At 34.3% G+C, this 21211-nt stretch overlaps 1 protein-coding gene across 5 annotated transcripts in view; it reads left to right on the top strand.

Annotated features, from left to right (window-relative positions):
• WDR44 (WD repeat domain 44) overlaps nucleotides 1–21211 on the top strand; it is a 130364-nt gene that overhangs the window by 60014 nt on the left and 49139 nt on the right. For 4 of the 5 annotated variants that reach the window (XM_039842506.1, XM_039842503.1, XM_039842505.1 and 1 more), the window contains 7 exons: nucleotides 4762–4875; nucleotides 8256–8378; nucleotides 11098–11289; nucleotides 11497–11598; nucleotides 11807–11922; nucleotides 14139–14266; nucleotides 15374–15496. In XM_039842506.1, coding sequence (XP_039698440.1) covers nucleotides 4762–4875; nucleotides 8256–8378; nucleotides 11098–11289; nucleotides 11497–11598; nucleotides 11807–11922; nucleotides 14139–14266; nucleotides 15374–15496 — 898 coding nt within the window. Of the gene's footprint in view, nucleotides 1–4761; nucleotides 4876–8255; nucleotides 8379–11097; nucleotides 11290–11496; nucleotides 11599–11806; nucleotides 11923–14138; nucleotides 14267–15373; nucleotides 15497–21211 lie in introns of those variants that run through there. The other variant, XR_005648589.1, reaches the window with a different exon arrangement.

Genomic DNA, 21211 nt, shown 5'->3' with positions numbered 1-21211 from the left:
TATATGTCCAAAACAGAATTATGTATCATTTTCCCAATAAAACCACTCCTTTGACAGTATACTTGATATCAGTTCATTAACATCCATACCATCTCCTGAGTTAGAAACTATTACCGCTTTTTACTCTCTTCTCTGTTCAATGTCTGCTCATTTACTCCATCCTCCCCACTTAATCTCAGAAATGTCTTTGGAATCTAGCCATTCCTTTAATTTCCACTACTGTAATCCAGGCTTTTTCTCAGATTCCAGTCTTTCATCCACAATACCAGCAGAATTACTTTCCTATAAAAACAAATCTGATCGTGTTACTCTCTTGTTTAAGCACTCCTCTTGGCTCTTTTTTTTCCTATTGAATCAAGTTCAGATTCCTTAGCTTGACTCAGCCTTTCAGAGATCAGCCTGACCTTAACTCTCATTGTTATTTACCACCCTTCTTTCTCACAAACCTTATGGTCTGAGCCACTCAGTTGTTCATTTTTGCCCCAACAAAAATGTCAGACCCTTTTGTGGGTCCTATGTATTTACATATGCTATTCCCCTTTGCCTGGCAAATTCATTTTCAGACTCAGGTCTTCTTGCTGAAGCCTTCTTTGCTTCACTTAATGCATACTTACTGATATGCTCTCTCATTGTTTCCATGGTACTTCACCCATATTTCTGTTAAAAGCTCTTACTATACTATACCAATTTATGTAACAACAGCTAACATTTTATGTGCCCTTACTATGTGTCATGTACTTTGCTAAGTGCATGTCACGTCTTATCTCATTTAACCCCACAACAGTCCTGATGCTGTTGTGAGATACTATTAAGAACTCTATTTTACTGATGAAGAAAAGAAGGCTTAGAGATGTTAAGTCACTCACCAATTCCACACAGTTGATAGTGTGAGAAATAGAATGCAGCTCTCATCTGTCTCTAGAGCTTATGCTCTAACTGTTATGCTCCACTAGTTGGCATCTTAAGATCTGGCACTATGTATTCATTTAGTCCACAGACATTTATTGAGTGCCTACCATGTATTAATCACTGCTCTAGGAATTGAGGAAATAGTAGTGAACAAAAGACGCAAATATCTATTGTTATGAAGTTTAAATTCTAGTGGTTGGAGACAGAGAAACAAAATAAATAAATTTTGTAATATGTTAGAAGATGATAAATTTCATGGACAAAATAAAGCAGATAGAGTGGAGTGACAGGGTAAATAAGACAAGCAAAGCTTCACCAAGAGGTTGTCATTTGAGCAAAATCCGAAGGAGGTGAGGCAGTGATCATTATGGCTATCTGAAGAAGAGTGTTCCAAGTTGAGTGAACAGCAAGTGGAACTGCTATAAGGCAGGAGTTCTGGTGTATTCAAAAAAACAGCATTGAGGCATTGGTAGCTGGAGCCAATGAGTGACAGGGAGAGTAATAGAAAACTAAGTCACAGAGGTATGCATGGGGCAGTCTTAACATGTAGGCCATTGTAATGACTTTGGCTATTATTCTAAGAAAGACGGAAGATAATGGAAGGTTTTTGAACAGAGAACGGCATAATCTGGCATATAAAAGACTCCTTCTGGCTTTTAAATACTGAGAATAGATTATAAGATAAGAAATATCATTTATTTTGGTATCTCAGGTAACTAACACAGTATCTGGGAAGTGCTAATAAATATCAAAAGGCTTACAGGTTTTCATAGCAGTCTAACTTTAAAATGACATTTTTAGATAATCAGGATATTTGAGTATGAATTAGATGTTAGATGATACAAATTGTATTTTAGGTGTGATAATGGCATGATAGTTATATTTAAAAGAGGGCTTATTAGTTAGAGATACAGGTAGAGTATTTACTGATAAAATCGATGGTGTTCAAGACTTGTTTTACATGGTCCAGCAAAAGTAAGCAGATATATAAAAGTAGAAGGATCGATTAAAAAAAAAAAAGATGAGTAAAATGTTGATGTTCATTAAAGCAGATGATGGGTGCATGAGGGTCATTATACTAATTATTATATTATTCTACTTCTGAGTATGTTTAAACTGTCCATAATAAAGTTTTATATATATTATGTTTACATAAATATATATATTTCTATAGAGATATAAATATCCCTAGATATATCTAATTAAAAAGATATAAATTAGATAAAATATACAACTTTTTTTTAATAATTCTACCTTTAAAAAACTATTATAAAGAAATAATCAGATATGCCCAAAGGTGTAAGTAAAAGGATTTTCATCTTAGTGTTCTCATAATAGCTAAAATTTGAACAGGCTAAATTTTTAACTGTTGGAAAATAAAAACCATGGTATAATCCGTACAGTAGAATATTATTCTGTCCTTAGATTGGTTTCAAAATCTATTTGACATTAAAAAATACTCAAAATAAAATATAACATGTGAAAAGCAGAATGGAAAATTGGATACAGTTTTATCCCAATTTTGACTAAAAATATCTATAAATGTTTATAGATTAAAAATACTTAAAGGAAATACACTAAATTATTACTAGTAGTTATCTCTAAGTAGTAGGATTTTAGGTCATTTTTATTTGATTCCTTACACTTTTCTAAAAAAAATTTTAATTAACTTACCTGCTTTTATTAAAATAAACAACAGAGGATACTATAGAAGTCTCAGGTTTAAACCTTTTGATCCAGTAATACCTTTATATTAGGATAAAAAAGAATAATCAAATAGGGATAAAGAGTCATGTTCCAGAATAGTCATTAAATTGCTGTTTATATTAGCAAAAAAATTGGAAATGTCTAAATGACCAACATCTTAGAGAATGACTAAATTACGGCATGTCCTTTACAGCTAGTAAATGTTTTCAAAGAGTGAAATACAGAAAACACTCACGATATAATAAAAAGGAAGATACATGTGTATAATATGATTTCAAGTATATTTTTTTAAATTGAAACATTGAAGATGGTCAAAATGTTAGCAGATTATGAGTGGTTTTAATTTTAGTTTTTCTACTTTCTATGTTTTCTGAATTGTCTACACTGACTTTATAATTAGAAAAACATTAAGTATTTTGGAAAGTAAGGTAGAGTCGAAAGAGAAGAAAATGGATATTTAAAGAGGAAAAAAAGATCTAGAATCACTATTAGAGGAAATATGCTAAGGAGTTAATGAAATGTAAATGATTATTAAAGAAAAGGCTGAATTTGATCATATGGGGCAGGCCTGTTTAGTGTCATGTCTTCCAGCAGTGTCCACTGAACTGGCAGCAAAATTAGAAGAAGTAGCTATGGTGATCTAGGATTAGTAGTGCTTGGCAAAAGGTCAGGGCATTTGTGTTGCTGGTTCATCTCCACAGTGGATGTGAAGATGTTTTTATAAACCATAAAGTCCTATACAAATAATAGTGGCACTTTTTAGTCTATCCCCATGGCCACTGACCTAGTTCAGGCCTTCATTATTCTAACTTAAACTTACCGACTGCTCCTTCTGCCTCCACTTTCTCTCTCCAAATTACCTTCTACACTTTTGCCCAGTGTTCTCTTTGTAAAGCACTGGTCAGAGCATGTTAGTTTTCTTTTCAGAAACCCGTGTTGTCTCTCCATTGCATTAGAATGTCTGAACTTTTAAGCCACAAATTCAAGGCTCTTTATGATTTGATCTCAAAGTGCCTTTCCATCTTAATCCCCTACTATATCTCCATATACTTTTTTCGTCATCCTCATCATCCTACCTACCCTTCTCTAAATATGCAAGGCTTAGCTAACACTCCATATTTTTGTTCGTGCTACATCCTCTAAAACATTCAAGAAACAATCTCTGAACTTGAAGTTAGACGACTTGCATTTCTGCCTTGGTTCTGCTGTTTACAGGTGGCTGCGTGACCTTTAATATGTTATTTTAACCTCTTTGAGCCTCAGTTTTTTTCTTAATTTCTTTATCTTTGTAATATTAATACCTACGTCACAGAGTTGTTCGGATTCATTCAGATAATGAATACAAAAGCATGTTGTAAACTAAATGCACAGCACACAAGAATGGCATTATTTTCTACCTATCTCTGTCAGGATGCTTTTGACTTCAATTAACAGAAATCTAACCGAAAATGCCTTAAACAATGAGGATACAAGTCTGGAGGTAAGGTGGTTCCAGGGTTAGCTAATTCAGCAGCTCGGTAGCGTCATCACGGACACAGGGTCCTACCATCCTCTTGCTTTGCCATTCTTTATCTGTCGTTCTCTTGAGTTGATTCCCCTCACGGTCCTACAGTGGTTGCTGCACTCTCAGGTGTCACATGCAGATTACAATGTTGAGAGATAGGAAAGAGGAAAATCCCTTTGGATATGACCCTTTTTAAAAATGAGGAAATCTTTCTAGAGCCTTCCCTGTTCCCTCCCACCCCAATAAACTCTCCTTCATGTCTCATTGATAAAAATTGTAGCACATGCACATGCCTAAACTAATCTTTGGGAAAGAGAATGGGCTCGTCTTGATCAGCTTATGATCACTCCCTTGTGCTGGCTCCTGCCTCTCCTAAAGGAATGGATGCTCAGAAAAGGACAAAGTGGAGGCTCTGTTAAGAAAGGAAAAGATTGGTGGCACACTGTCTTCAGGGATGACACTAGTTTGTTTTATAGGTCAAGGAAGTGAAGGAGTGATGAGTAGATTAAGCATAAATAGGAGTTTGTTTTTGGTCGGTCAAGATTTCAGTCATCATTACACAATGATGAGAGAGCAGATGGGGTGAAAAGAGTATGAGGCTTTTGTTTCGCTAATTTTAACATTTGTCTTTGTCTAAATAGGTATGCAGTGGAGCTGATGAAGACCCTGATGATAAAAATGCACCTTTTCGACAACGGCCATTTTGCAAATATAAAGGACATACTGCCGATCTCCTTGATCTTTCGTGGTCTAAAGTAAGAAATTCATATTTGAATTGTGTATTAATTCTATGTAACTATGACTTTAGGATAAAAACAAATGTTTTATATGTACGATTGTCACACTGTTGAGCGAACGTTCATAGATACTTTGTGGGAGTTATCTACAACTTAATCAAAGTTAAAAAAGAAATGTCAGGCTAATAAAAATGTTTACTTTATATTACTTAATAGCTTCTATCTGTATCTGTCTGTGTACTCTACCTTTTGCCTCTTTTATAAAGTAATTTTGCAAAGTATCCTCAGCAAAATAGATGTGACTTCAACTACAAAGATGAAGTCCGATCTATCTTACCAAGACTGTTTTGGGGCTAATCTACTACCTTCATGAAATTATCAATTTAAGTTTAACAATTATATTCTACAAATCAATGCTAAGTCTTCATTTTGTGATTGTTTTTTCTCTTAGAGCAAAATTATTTCAGAAGTAGAGGGGCTGTTTTGCCACTGATGAAATATTTCCGCAGTTTTGTGAAACTTAGAGATTTTAAATTTGATTTAAGGTTTTTGAAGTAAGAAACAGTTTTTGGAATTTTTGCATACCTTACACTTTCTTTGTATTAAAATTTGTCGGTAAGCAGAATCTAAAATATGTTAGAATTCGGGGGGAAGGAGTAATATTTAAAAGCCTTAAATTGAAATGTCAACTGAATTAACAAAATATTATCAGTGATACCGGCGATGCCCATATATTTTAACTATGTTGGGAGAACCTCATGAACCACAAAAATACTGCTAGTCAAGCTTTCTCTGAGCTCCAGCTTTGAATCACTCTACTTATGAATTGCTGCTCCTGTCATACTTATTTACATGTTTTGGATGCTTTTCATAACCCATCTGTCATAATGTCTTTCTCTAAACTTCTGGAACAAGCTCAGGCCTCACCTGGTAATCTGGTTTTCAACGGAGCCCTAATTGTGTCTTTGTATTCCTTCCCCACCCTGTGTGAAATCTCACTGAGTTGTCAGAAGATGGAAATTTAAAGTGTCCTTAATTTGATAATCGTATTCATCCGGAACAAGAAGTACAAAACACATAATTAGGTATCTTGCACTTATTTTACTTTCTTAAAGCAAACCAATATTTTTCTGAAATATCACACTAACTGAAAGAAATTAGATCTCCATTGACCACTGTATCAGTCAGGTTCTCCAGAGTAACAGAACCAAGAGGATATACATACATAAGAAAGTTTATTTTAGGGAATTGGCTCACATAATTGGGGGCGGGCGGGCAAATTTGAAATCTGTAGGGCAGGAGTCACACTGGAGTCTTAAGGTGGAATTTCCTCTCCAGGAAACCTGTTTTTGTTCTTAAGGCCCTCATCTATCTGTATACTTTTACTTAAACTCTTTTTTACTTAACTGTTGACCTATGTACATTGCTAGGTCTTGTTTGCCGCAAGATTCTAAGTCCCTTTCTTGAAGTAGGGACCAGATCTTATTTTACTATCGTTTCTCTTCAGTATCTAACACAATGGATGTTCATAGTGGGTTTTCTGTTTGTCGAAGACTTATTTTGTACCAGGTAACAAGAATTGCCTTGTTAATTCTTACAGTAATAACCCTGTGAGATAGATGATCTTTCATTTTGTAGATTAGAAGACCGGGCCTCTGACCTGTCCAAGATCACAAAACTACTTGTTGTTGGAACTTAAATTTGAATATAATTTCTTTGACTCCCAAGATCATGCTTAGTTTAAGAAAACTATTTAATTTCACGTATTTAATAAGTATTTATTCAACAGAAATTTCTTGGCATGTTAGAACAAATCTTAACATGTCTTCAGCATCTTCACTTTTAGGGATGTCTTTATATTTCTTTCATATGCTTAAAGCAATGGACTATTGCAAGAATCAAATAAAGTTAGTTTTAATGAACAGCAAACCATAGATTTAGTTTTTAAATAGTTGTGATTAATCAATAGGAAATGTAAAGAAAACTGCACGTACTCTTCAAAACTTTTCTGGAACTGAGTAGATCTTGAAAATAAAAATAATTGTTATCAGATATTTCAAAAGTTATTGTAAATCTTTTAAAATTGTGCGTTTTTTTCTGTTTTTTGCTTTTTAAAATATTTCAATTTTTTTTTCACTTTTCAAAATTGTTTTTTAATTGTGAGGTACACCATCTAGTTAAAATCGGATATACCACATAAAATGTATATTTTATGAAAATGTATATTTTCTAAACTAGCCCACATAGCATATATATGTATCAGTACAGTTATATTTACAAATCATTATTTATGCTATCTTTTTATATTTAAAAATATAAGATTATTTTATTGCTTTAAGTAAATGACAAAACATCCTGTTGTTTTCCATAACATGTGTTCTACTTAAGCACTCTGCAGAATGTGTAGTGGTTAGAGCCTAACCAAGAATCCAGACTACCTACTCTGCCACTGACAAGCTGTGTAGTCTTAGACAAATTATTTATCTCTTTTCCTTAGTGTTCTCATTTGTAGAATGGCATAATAATATACCTACCTCAGAGGGTTGTTTTTTAGTCCTGAGAACAATGTTTAACACATGGTAAGTACTCGATCAGTGTAATCACTCCTTCAATTTGTTTAGCACGTTTACACATACCAAAGAATATTAGGGTCTCATTTGGGTTTCCTACTTCAGTATATCTCATAGTTCTTCTTTAAAAAGATTCCACTTAGAAATTAAAGAGCTCCTGCCAGCTGGATGCTTTTGGCAGATAGACATTTGGTTCCTGGGTGATGGGCCATCACACAATGCCTAAGTCAGTTATAGTATGTTCTTCCACCTTTGAAAATTCTATGATCTATTCCAAGAGATTTGACAAGTTCTATTCTCTAATTTTCTTGCCTACAGTGTGACAGGTGCACAATAACTTTTCATTTCTATGCTGCATTATAGGGTAATCTTTTTTAAGCTGTTTTAAGTGACAGTTAGGGAATCCATGTGAGTTAAAATTCACCAGTGTTGTCAATATGAAAATATCTGAAGTGACAGTCAAATGAACAGATGGCTTATATTCATATTCATAGCTAAGTTCCAGTATATGCAGGTTATAACCACTACGCACACCTTAGTCTTCTGTTGGTGCCTGGCAGATTTCTGTTGACATAGACTATAAGATTCATTCTAATTCCAGAATAGGTAATGTGAAAAAGTCTTAGAATGAAAGAAATATGCTGTTTAACTGTTTCAGAAAAAAATGAGATCTTCCAAGTGAATTAGATAATCTTTTGCTCTTCCTGATGAGGCATATAACAATACTAGTAACAAAACTATTGAGGTATGTAAAACCAAAAGTTCACTCTTATTGTATAAGTAGTTTTTTATATGGTGATAAAATAATCAATGATAATTTTTCCATAGAACTACTTTCTGCTTTCTTCTTCGATGGATAAAACAGTCAGGTTATGGCATATTTCCAGAAGAGAATGCCTTTGCTGTTTTCAGCATATAGATTTTGTCACTGCCATAGCTTTCCACCCAAGAGTAAGTAATTATTTGTATATTTTTTGTCATACTATAAAGAAGATGAGGGAATCAGATTTCTCTGGAGGGTAATTGGACTACAGAAAAAATTAACAGCCATATAGTTAAAGACAGCTTAATTTAGTCTTTCATTTTGCTTTAAAAATAAGAAAGGAAATAAATATTCTGCTAATCTGCCTTAGAAGAACTAGAAATGTTGTATTCTAAATATAACAGTGAAAAGTCATCCCAAATCTTTAAAAAGATATACAGGGTATAAATAAAGTATCCTATTAAAGATGTGAGATATTGGAGATGGTGAAAAAAGAGAAGACAACAGGTGGATAAATGAGAAAGGTCAGCATATAGACAGGAATTGTTCTGGAAGGGTTGGGAAGGGGAAGAGACAAAGAAGAAACTTTTGAAAGAGGCAAAGACCAAAATGTATTACAAGATAATGCTGAATTCCTATTTAATGTCTGGAAACATTGTTAATCTTGAGATCCCTTCTTATTCATTTTCAATGTAGAAAATCCTTTAATATCTTTTGTCTGGAAAGAAAGTATGTCATATGATTTCTACCAAAGGAGAAAAGTGTACTATCATGGAATTTCAGACCTATCTTATGTCCTTGTAGGATAGAGCCACCAAATGCATAAGGCTAAGTTAGTTTTAGTTGTTTGCAATTATAAGTACAGGGAAGTCACATGTCGGTTCTAGTCCACTGGCTAGGTTGCAATATGTGGAGGACTTAAGCTGACCCTAGTTGATGTATGATTACACTTCCAATCATGTCCTTTTCTCTATGTTTAACATGTCTTTTTAATGAAATGTTTCAATTATATTCACATTTCTTCCTCTTTTTCCTTAGAGTAAGAGAGAACAATCACCTTTTCCCCTCCTCAATGTAATTACTCTCCCTGGGCATTCCTGTAACATAGGCAGCAATCATTCTGAACCCTTAGAAGACTTGGTTAAGAACTTTTGAAAATTAAAAATGTTTAATCTATGTTAATACCTTATCAGTTTTAACCATCAAGCCTTTCAAGGCTTCTTTCTCAGTAACACCCGTACCTGTCACCCCAGATTGCAGTAAAAGGAAGGATTTGCCACTGTTAGTAACTGTGAGCAAAATCCTTACCTCTACCTCTTTTTCTTTTTTAGTTTTAAAAAATTTAATGTCATCACATATTTGACCCCCTTTTACCCCATCTACTTCCCTCCTCCCCCACACCCTCTGATAACTTCTACCTCTATTTTGACATTAATGTATCAGAGTCAAAAGAGAAAGGTGGTGATAGTTATCTGTGAAGTACATTATTATTAAGAGTTCTGTTTAGTCGGTAATTTTTCTATACTTCTATTTGGTTTTATTTTGAAAACTGAAAAGCCTTATTTCTAAAAATTCTCCAGAGAGTTTTTAAAAGGGTCTAGGGAAGAATGAGGTGATATTGACATTTAGAAAATGTGACTATTAAATGTTATCTGGAAGGAAGATGGCAGAGTTGTAAAAGAAATAGCAAAATAGAAATATATACACACTTTATGTATGTATGTATATAAATAAAATTATAAATTCTAAGACCAAGATGAAATATTTTTGCTTGTTTAACTTTTCTGCTGATAAACATTGAGTCAAGCCTACATTACCATAGCCATAAAATGCCCATCCTGTGAAGATTTATCCTTGACAGGCTTCAGGGGTGGATAAGAAGAATAATCTTGAGCAAAGAAGAGACTCTTCCTTGTTGTGGCATCCCAATTATTTTATCTTTAATTCTTATGTTACCAAAAATTAGACCAGCTTAGCGGTAGGCCTGATTTAGTTTAGAACAGAGTTTTTCAGCCTTGGCACTATTGACATTTTGGGCTGGATAATTCTGTCACCAAGAAAGAGAAGGCTGTCCTGTGCATTGTAGGATGTTTAACATCCCTGGCCTCTTACCCACTAGATGTCAGTAGCACCCCACCTCCCAGTTGTGACCATCAAAAATGTCTCCAGACATTGCTAGATGTCCCTTATGGGGCCAGATTGCCCCCAATTAAGAACCCCTGGTTTGAGATTGAAAATTTGAGAATTTGATTAGTGAAGCAAGTCTCTGCTGACATGATGTCAGAGTTCCAAAAATTGACTAGTTCTGTAGACTAACTGGCATTACTCTTTTATCCACCTGTTACATGTGTCCCAGAGAAGGCTATGGACAAATGCATCATTATAGGATGGTTTTTCCCAAAGCATGTTCCTCAGAGGTTCTAGCCCTGCTAGATGTAATTCTACATCCGACCCCTTACTAACTCTCCACAAAAAAAGTCAAAGTCAGCGGTTAAACGAGCTGGTAAACACTACCTGCTTTATCCCTTTTTTGGAGGTACAGAATGCATGTTAACTGAAAATCTTGTTTAATTTTCTGTAACCCAGAATTTCTCAAACTTATTTGATCACAGAACCCTTCTCCTACACAATATGCAGTCCAACACATTCTCCATTGACATCCATAGTTTGGGAAAAGCAGTTTAAGGATATGATAAACTAATCAGAATGTCATTCCTCCAAAACAAATCCTGAGGTTTCTAACTGCTATTTTGAGTGACTAAAATAATGCTTACTTGAAGAATACTTTAATACTCTTTTAAATGAGGTCTGCATATTTTAAACATTTCTAATAAGCTTAATGTGTTGATTTGTTAATGAGTTTTTCTTGATGTAGTAAGAGAGCTTTCTCTTTTGTCACATTTTTAGGATGACAGGTATTTTCTAAGTGGATCATTGGATGGAAAGCTCCGCCTTTGGAACATACCTGACAAAAAAGTGGCTTTGTGGAATGAAGTAGATGGTCAAACAAAATTGATCACAGCTGCAAATTTCTGTCAGAATGGCAAATATGCAGTGATTGGGACATACGATGGCAGATGTATTTTCTATGATACAGAGGTAAATGACTATCTTGTGTAAATTACATAATTGAATACTTAGTAAAACATTTTTGTGGTTTTAGATAAGTTGATATATCCTTTCTGCACTTTAACTGCCTTATCTAAAATGTGGCAAATAATACCATGGCTGTCTGTGAGTTGGATTAGATGATCTTTGAGGTTCCTTCTAACTCTGATCTCTTTTAAATTTGTGCTATCTTTTTAGCATTTGAAATACCACACACAAATACACGTTCGATCTACCAGAGGGCGCAACAAGGTTGGAAGAAAAATTACCGGCATTGAGCCTTTACCTGGAGAAAATAAGGTACTAAGTATTCAAAACCATCTCTCTCCACACTATATGTAGACTCCTGAAAATTAATTCTTAATATCTTGGCTAAGAATATATTCTCTTTCCTGTGGGATACTGCTTTTTCTATAGGTATATTCTATACGTGTATACACCCTTTTTAAAATTATAGCTTAGATTATAAAAGATTATATTTTTAACTTTTCCCTTGATTTATTTTTAGATACTGGTAACCTCAAATGACTCCAGAATCAGACTATATGATCTTAGAGATTTGTCACTGTCCATGAAGTATAAGGGTTATGTCAACAGCAGCAGCCAGATCAAAGCAAGTTTCAGGTAAATTGGCAATGAGAAATTCCCAAAAGAGATAGAACATTTCTCCCCTACTCCTGTTGTCCATTGATCTAGGCCTTATGTCTATATGATATTTTTAGTTTCTTTGTACTTTTACATACAACTAGTATCTCATGTTATCATATAATACTTACCTTATCCACCTGTATGGTAGATAGAGTTAAAATTGTCCCTATTCTGCAGATGAAAAAACCAAGACTTAGAAAATTAATTTGCCTAAAGTCACACTGGTTGGTGCAGAGCTAGGATTCGAAGACTCCCAGCTCCAGAATTTGTGCTTTTATACTTTCATGTAAGAATTTTAAGAGGGGATTTACCACCCAACCCACTCATGGTCTTGTTCCTTATAGGTACAGAAGCTAATAAAGCATTTTAATACCCTAAAGTACAGTGTTCTGTATTTACTCCTTTATATATCATTATTATTTGAACTCTTAGGGGTCTGGAGCCTCTCTTGAATTACCTGCCTCTTCTTTATAGCTCTCTTTCTTTCAACCCTTTTCTTATCAGTTCTCCTTTCTTTAATTACTCAGTACAGGAGTCCTTCCTCCCCCTTAATCTGTGGTTCTGCTTTTTCCAAGGTTTCAGTTATCCATGGTCAACCACAGTTTAAAAATAGTAAATGAAAAATTTTAGAAATAATTAATTTATAAGTTACAAAGTGCATGCCGTTCAGGGTAGCATGATGAAATCTTATGCCATCCCACTCAGGACATGAACCATCTTTTTGCCTGGCATATCCATACCGTATGTATACTACAATAAGATATTTTGAGAAAGGGAAAGAGCACATTCACATAACTTTTATTACAATATGTTGTTATAATTATTCCATTTTACTGTTGTTAATCTCTTGCTATGCCTAATTTATGAATTAAACTTTATCATGGTTATGTATAGTCATGCATCTCTTAACGTTAGGGATACATTCTGAGAAATGCATTGTTAGGTGATTTCCTTGTTGTGGGAACATCATGGAGTGCACTTATACAATCCTAGATGGTACAGCCCACTACACACCTAGGCCGGATGGTATGACCCCTTGCTCCTAGGCTGCAAACCTGCGCAGCATGTTACTGTACTGAATATTGTAGGCAGTTGTAACACAATGGTAAGTATATGTGTATCTAAACATAAAAAAGGTACAGCAAAAATACACTATAAAGGATAAAAAATGGTAACCCGTATGGGGCACTTCCATCAGTGGAGCTTGCAGGACTGAAAGCTGCTCTGTGTGAGTCAGTGAGTGTGAAGGCCTAGGTCATTGCTGTACACTACTGTAGACTTTATACACACTGTACACTTAGGTTACATTAAATTTATAAACATGAAATTAATTAAACACAAGAGAAAATGATGCAGTCAAGAGACTCGGTAAACTTATGATATAAGAGGCTGCTGCTAGTGTAACACAGCATACTGTTTTATAGCAAACTTTTTTTATAAATGGAAAGAGTACACTCTAAAATTACGATAAAATGTGTGGTATAGTAAATATATAAACCAGTAACATGGTTAGTTATTATCACTTTTAAGTATTAGGTATTATACATAATCGTGTGTGCTATATTTTTATATGACTGACAGCACAGTAGGTTTGTTTATACCAGCATCACCACACACGTGAGTAATGCATTGCACTAACACATTACAAGAGCTACAACATTACTAGACAAAAGGAAATTTTCAGCTCCATTATAATCTTATGGGACCACTGTTGTATATGCAGTACATTGCTGACCAAACATCGTTATGTGGCTCATGACTGTATGTATAGGAAAAAGCAATATATATAGTGTTTAGTACTGTCCGTGGTTTCACACATCCACTGGGGATCTTGGAATGTATCCCCCATGGATAATGGGGAACTACTGTAATTGATAATTTAATTGGTAAAATACTCTGCTTCTTTCTTTCATCTCTTATGGAGGAGTTCTCCCAGTGTGGGTTAACCAACGGCACAGTAACCTAGAGCTTCGATGAAAATACCAATGCTTCTGGCCCCCACATCAAACCTACATGGTCAGAACCTTTGGAGTGAGACTAGGAGTCTGTATTTCAACAAGCTCTCCTGGGTGTTTTCTTAGGTATTTTAAAGTAGCCCTGATAGAGGGAAATCTTAAAAAACAAAAAACAAAAAAAAACTTTGAGTTTTAGGTGTTTTTGTTTTTGTTTTTTCCTTTCTTCCCCAAATTCAGCCATGATTTCAGTTACCTCGTTAGTGGCTCAGAAGATAAGTATGTTTATATCTGGAGTACTTACCATGACCTAAGCAAATTTACTTCAGTCAGGAGAGATCGTAATGACTTTTGGGAAGGTATTAAAGGTAAGTAAATGCCTACTTTCGTGTGTCTTTTATTAGTGAATAAAGTTAAAGTGGAGATGTACCAGAAGGGAATTTGTAGAGACATTATTTCAGAGAGACTTTGGCAGTTTGAATTGCTTTTGCTTTGTATTTGGCTTTGCTGGAATTTTTTTTTTTTTTTTTTTTTTTTTAAGAATTTATTTCATTATTACTTTCAAGTATATAGTACCTTGATTAAACATTTATATAGTTGATAAAATGATCCCCCTAATTGTTCTTTCTCTCCTCTGGCTCTCCACCTAGCCATTACATTAATGCTAACTGCATTTCTTATGCCGTGCTCCCCATCGCTGTGACCGTCTATCAACTACTACTTTGTACTTCTTTAACCTTTCACCCTTTTCTCCCAGACCCCCAAACCCCCTCCTCTGACTGTCACCAGATTGTCCTCTATATTTGTGAGTCTGTTTTCAATTTGGTAATTCTTTTTGTCCTTTAGATTCTGCATATAAGTGAAATCATATGGTATTTATCTTTCTCTGTCCTATTTCACTCAGCATAATAACATCTAAGTCCATCTATGTCATTGCAAATGGTAGGATTTCATTTTTTTAATGGCTGAGTAATATTCCATTGTATATATGAACCATAACTTCTTTATCCATTCATCTGTTGATGAGCATTCAGGTTGCTTCCATATCTTACTTATTGTAAATTGCGCTACCATGAGCATAGGGGTGCATAGATCTTTACGAATTATTATTTTGGTTTTCTTTGGATGAATACCCAGAAATGCAATTGCTAGGTCAGTAGGTATATCCATTTTTAATTTTTTTGAGAAACCGCCAGACTTTTCTCCATAGTGGCTGTACCAATTTACAATCTTACTTGTTGGAATTTTTTATACCAAGGAAGAACTTGTCTAAAATTTGAGAACTCATGAAATCTCTGAACTTGTATGTGGCATTTAAAAAATATATTTTGGAGTTTTAAATAGTTCTTAGTTACTTGTTAGTTTTAAAATATATTTGCATGTAACATACACTATTGTATTTTTGTATATTAAACTCTTGTCTTGATGTTGAGAATCAAAGTTATTAGTTATCTTGAAGTAATTTTTTTCTCTAGCACATAATGCAGTTGTTACATCAGCCATCTTTGCTCCAAACCCAAGTTTGATGTTGTCTTTGGATGTGCACTCTGAAAAATCAGAAGGCGAAGATGCTGAAGTTTTGGATACCATGTCTTCTGGTAGGTACTCATATTTTATTTGTACTACATTTTTTCTAGTCACCTTTTAGTAGCCTTATTGACCTAGTAATGGGCAATAAGAGGTTTTCATGAGTATGAAGAGTATTTTTTGTTTACAGCATAATGATTGTCAGGTATCTATTTCTGAACATTTCAGTAACATAATTCTTGCAAGTTTTACTTCTTTTAAATTCACCTGGAAATTAAACACGAAAAATTTGGAAGTTCATAATTTTTTTTATGGTCAGTCATTCTCCTTGGAGAAATGCAAACAAGGCATACAAATACGAAATTTATTATGTGTCTCTTCTACTAGACCGTAATTTCTGTGAGGACAGAGACTTTATATGTCTTTGTTGTGGTGCCAGTACCTAGCATGGTGCTTGCCTACATGTAGTAGTTTCTTTTTTTATTATTAAGTTTATTGGGGTAACATTGGTTAATACAAATATATAAATTTCAGGTGTACATTATAATTTGACATCTGTATAATCCATTCTGTTTACCACCCAAAGTCCAGTTTCCTTCAGCTACCATATATTTGATCCCCTATACACACTTCACCCTCTCCCTAACCCCTTTATTTGACCCCCTTTAACCCTTTACTTCCTCCCAGCTCCCCAACCCCCTACCCTCTGGTAACCACTAGTCTATAGTCCATGTCCATGAATCTCTGTTTGTTTGTGCTGTTCATTTTTTGCTTTTAGGTTTATATCTCACATATAAGTGATATCATGTGATTTTCAAATTTTTCAGTCTGGCCTATTTCGCTTAGCATGATTATCTCGAGGTCCATCCATGTTGTCGCAAATGGCAGTATTTCATCTCTTGTTATGGCTGAATAATACTCCATTGTATATAAGTACCATAGCTTCTTTAGCCAGTCATCTATCGTGGACACTTTGGTTGCTTCCATATCCTGGCCACTGTGAATAATGCTGCTGTAAAAATTAGTGTGCGAATATCTTTTTGAATATGAGTTTTCAAGTCTTTGGGATAAATACCCAGTAGAGGGATTGCTGTATCATATGGTAGACCAATTCTTAGTTTTTCGAGGAAACTCCATTCTGTTTTCCATAGTGGCTGTACCAATTTGCAGTCCCACCAGCAGTGTATGAGGGTTCGTTTTTCTACGCATCCTCTCCAATATTTGTTGTTATTTGTCCTGGTGATTATAGCCATTCTAACAGGTGTGAGATGATATCTCATTGTGGTTTTGATTTGCATTTCCCCAATAGCTAGTGATGTTGAGCATCTTTTCATATATTTGTTGGCCATTTATATGTCCTCTAGGAGAAGTGTCTGTTCTGGCCCTCTGACCATTTTTTGATTGGATCATTTGTTTTGTTGTTATTGAGTCGTATGAGTTCTTTGTATATTTTGGATATTAGGCCCTTATCGGAGGCACTGCTTGCAAATATATTTTCCCATTCGGATGGCTCTCTCTTTACCTTCTTGATGGTTTCTTTTGCTGAGGAGAAGCTTTTTAGTTTGATGTAGTCCCATTCATTTATTTTAGCTTTTACTTTCCTTGCTTTCGAGGTCAAATTCATAAAATCCTCTTTAAGTCCAAAGTCCTTGAGTTTAGTTCCTATGTTTTCTTCTATGCAAACATCCATTTTGAGTTAATTTTGGTGTGTGGTGATAGACAACAGTATAGTTTTATTCTTTTGCAGGTGGCTTTCCCAGCACCATTTATTGAAGAGGCTTTCCTTTCTCCAATGGAGGTTTTTTGCTTTTTTGTCGAAAATTATTTGCCCATGTAAATATGGGTTTACTTCTGGACTCTCGATTCTGTTCCACTGGTCCATGTATCTGTTTTGCTACCAATCCATGCCGTTTTTATCACTGTCGCTTTGTAGTGTAATTTGAAGTTGGGCAGAGTGACGCCTCCAGCCTCATTCTTTTTTCTCAGGATGGCTTTGGCAATTCAGGGCCTTTTTGCTTCCGTACAAATCTGATGATTTTTTGTTCTATTTCTTTAAAAAATGCCAATGAGATTTTGATGGAGATTGCATTAAATCTGTATAATGTTTAGGTAATAAGGTCATTTTAACTATATTGATTTTTCCAATCCAAGAACACAGAATATCTTTCCATTTTTTTGCATCTTCTTCAATTTCTTTTAATAGGCTCTTGTAGTTTTCATCATATAGCTCTTCACCTTTCGATAAATTTATTCCTAGGTATTTTATTCTTTTTGTTGCAATTGCAAAATGAATTATTTTTTCCATTTTTTTGTCTGATACTTCATTATTAGATTATAGGAACGTTCTGATTTTTGAACATCAGTTTTGTATCCAGAGACTTTACTGTATTTGCTTATTGTTTCTAGTAGTGTTCTTGTGGAGTCTTTAGGATTTTCTATATTGAGAATCATGTCATCTGCAAACAGTGACAGTTTGACTTCTTTATTTCCTATTTGGATGCCTTTTATATCTTTCTCTTGTCTGATTGCCTGCACTATGACCTCCAGTGATATATTGAATAATAGGGGCGATAGTGGACAGCTTTGCCTTGTTCCTGATCTTAGAGGGAAGGTTTTTAGTTTTTTACCATTAAGTATAATGTTGGCTGAGTGTTTGTCATAGATGGCCTTTATTATGTTAAGGAACTTTCCTTCTATACCAATTTTGTTAAGTGTTTTGATCATAAGTGGATGCTATATCTTGTCGAAGGCTTTTTCTGCATCTATTGATATAATCATATGATTCTTATTTTTTAATTTGTTTATGTGGTGTGTCACATGAATCGACTTGCATATGTTGAACCATCCCTGTGCCTTTGGGATGAAGCCCACTTGATCGTGGTGTATAATGTTTTTAATATGGTGCTGTATTCGATTAGCTAGTATCTTATTTAGGGTTTTTGCATCTGTATTCATAAGAAATATTAGTCTGTAGTTTTCTTTCTTTGTGTTATCCTTACCAGGTTTTGGTATCAGAGTAATATTGGCCTCATAAAATGAGCTGGGAAGTATTGCCTCCTCTTCAATTTATGAAAAAGTTTGAGGAGAATAGGTATTAAATCTTCTTTGAATGTTTGGTAGAATTCACTGGTGAAGCCATCTGGTCCTGGACTTTTACTTTTTGGTAGGTTTTTGATGATTGTTTCAATTTCCATACTGGTGATCAGTCTATTTAGATTTTCCAGTTCTTCTTCATTCATTCTAGGAAGGTTGTATTTTTCTAAGTACTGGTCCACTTCTTCTAGGTTATTAAACTTGGTGTTATATACTTTTTCATAGTATTCTTGTGTGATCCTTTGTATTTCTGCAGTGTCTGTCTTCATTTCTCCCTTTTCCTCCCTGATTTTGTTTATTTGTGCCCTTCCTTTTTTTTTCTTTAGTGAGTCTAGCCAGAGTTTTGTCAATTTTATTAACCTTCTCAAAGAACCACCTCTTCATTGAATTTATTTTTCTTATTTTTTTTCTTGTTTTCATTTCATTTATTTCTGCTCTAGTTTTGATTATTTCTTTCCTTCTGCTAACTTTAGGCTTCATTTGTTCTTCCTTTTCTAGTTTTTTAAGATGAAGCATTTGGTTGTTTATTTGGGCTCATTCTTGGTTTTGGAGATAGACCTGTAATGATATGATCTTTCCTCTTATGACCATTTTTGCCATGTCCCAAAAGTTTTGATGTTGTACTATCATTATCATTCTTTTCTATGTATCTCATGATTTCTCTTTTTATTTCTTCTCTGACCCAGTTATTCTTCAGTAGTATGTTGTGTTGTTCTTTCTGTTTTCTTTTTGCAGTCGATCTCTAGTTTCAAAGCATTATGATCAGAGAATATGGTTGGTATGATTTCTAACCTTGATATTTGTTGAGGCTATCTCTGTGTCCCAGTATGTGGTCAGTCCTTGACAATGTTCCATGTACACTAGAGAAGAATATACAAGCAGCTGTTTGGCAATGGAAAGCTCTGTAAATGTCCAGTATGTCCAGTTGGTCTAATTTATCATTTAAGGATGTTGTTTCCTTATTGATTTTCTGTTTGAATGTATTTGACAGTAGGTTATTTAGTTCCCCTACTACGATAGTGTTTTGGTCTGTGTTTCCCTTTACTTTTGTTACTAATTGCTTTACATATTTCGGGGCTCCCTGATTGGGAATATAGATATTAAGAAGTGTCTGTCTTCTTGGTGCATGATTCCCTTGATGATTATAAAGTATCCCTCAGTATCTTTCTTTACCTTTTTTATTGTGAACTCTATTTTGTCTGATATTAATACTGCTACTCTCGCTTTCTTCTGAATGCCATTTGCTTGAAACCTCATTTTCCACCCTTTCATTTTAAGTTTATATTTGTCTTTGGAGCTCAGATGTGTCTCCTGGCGGCAGCATATATATGGTTAGGTTTTGTTTTTTGATCCATTCTGCAACTCTGTGCCTTTTTGTTGGTGAGTTCAGTCCATTTACATTTAGATCGATTATTGAAATCTGAGTTCTTCTTATAGCCATTTTATCTTTTGCTTTCGGATAGCTCGGTGTTTGCATTGCTTCTTTGTCCATGTGTTTCTTTTTTCTTTATTTTGGTTGGCTTCTGTGGCTTTTGCCACTGGTCCTCCTTGTTTTATGTTATATACTTCAGTTCTGAGTCTTTGGTGTGTGGTTACCATTACGAATGTGTAAAGGATAGTTTTATTTATATATATATATATATATATATATATATATATATATATATACTCTATATATAAAACTATATATATAAAATATATATATATATAAAACTATATATATAAATATATATATATATATATATATATATATATATATACACACAGTTGTCCATTTTCTTCTGTGTGTGCCTTATCTCCATTCCCTTTGTGAATTTGGATCTTTGAATCCTCCCCTTCTCAGTCATTGTTATCTCAATTTTTCCCTATGTATGCTGAACGTTCATTACTATCTTGTTATAGCAATTCTTTTTATTATTTAAGATTATAATGCCCTGATCTTAGTAAAGGTTGTACTCCTCTGCTTTTCTTTACCCGATAGTCACTTTACTCCTAAATATGTATTGTTTTTGTCATTTGTTTTAGGTGAGCTGAACCATTTCAATATTTCCTGTAGTGCAGGCCTTGAGGAGAATTCCCTCAATTTTTGTATGTCTGGAAAGGTCTTTATTTCTCCTTCATATTTAAAGGAGATCTTAGCTGGTTACATTATTCTAGGCTGGTAGTTCCTTTCACTTAATAGTTTGAATATTTGATTCTTCTTCTTTCTGTCTTGTAAGTTTTGCACTGAAAATCCCGAGGGTAATCTAATTGGTTTTCCTTTATAAGTTACCATTTTTTTCTCCCTGGCTGCCCTGAGAATTCTGTCTTTTTCATTGATTTTTGATAATTTTAATACAATTATTGGTTAAGGCCTTTTTGGGTTGAGAAAATTGGGTGTTCTATTGACTTCTTGAATTCCTGGCTCCAGCTCATTCCTTTAGAATTGTGACATTCTCATCAACTATTTGTCTAAAAATGCTTTCTAGTCCCTTCTTTTCCTCGCCTTCGATATTGCCCATTATTCTTATGTTTCCTCTCCTGATGGTATCACTTGTTCTTGAATTTCTCTTTCATTATTTTCCTTCTTCGTTTTCTCTCTTCTTCCTTCTGATTTATTTCTAGAGTCTGTCTTTGATATCACTAATATTTTCCTCCATTTTGTTGACTCTATTTCTCAAGTTTGCTGTTTCATTTTTCAACTCTTGTGGTGT

The sequence above is a fragment of the Pteropus medius genome, unplaced genomic scaffold (assembly GCF_902729225.1).
Source record: "Pteropus medius unplaced genomic scaffold, Ma_sr-lr_union100, whole genome shotgun sequence".
Lineage (NCBI taxonomy): Eukaryota > Metazoa > Chordata > Mammalia > Chiroptera > Pteropodidae > Pteropus > Pteropus medius.
This window is presented reverse-complemented; position numbering and strand designations above follow the sequence as displayed.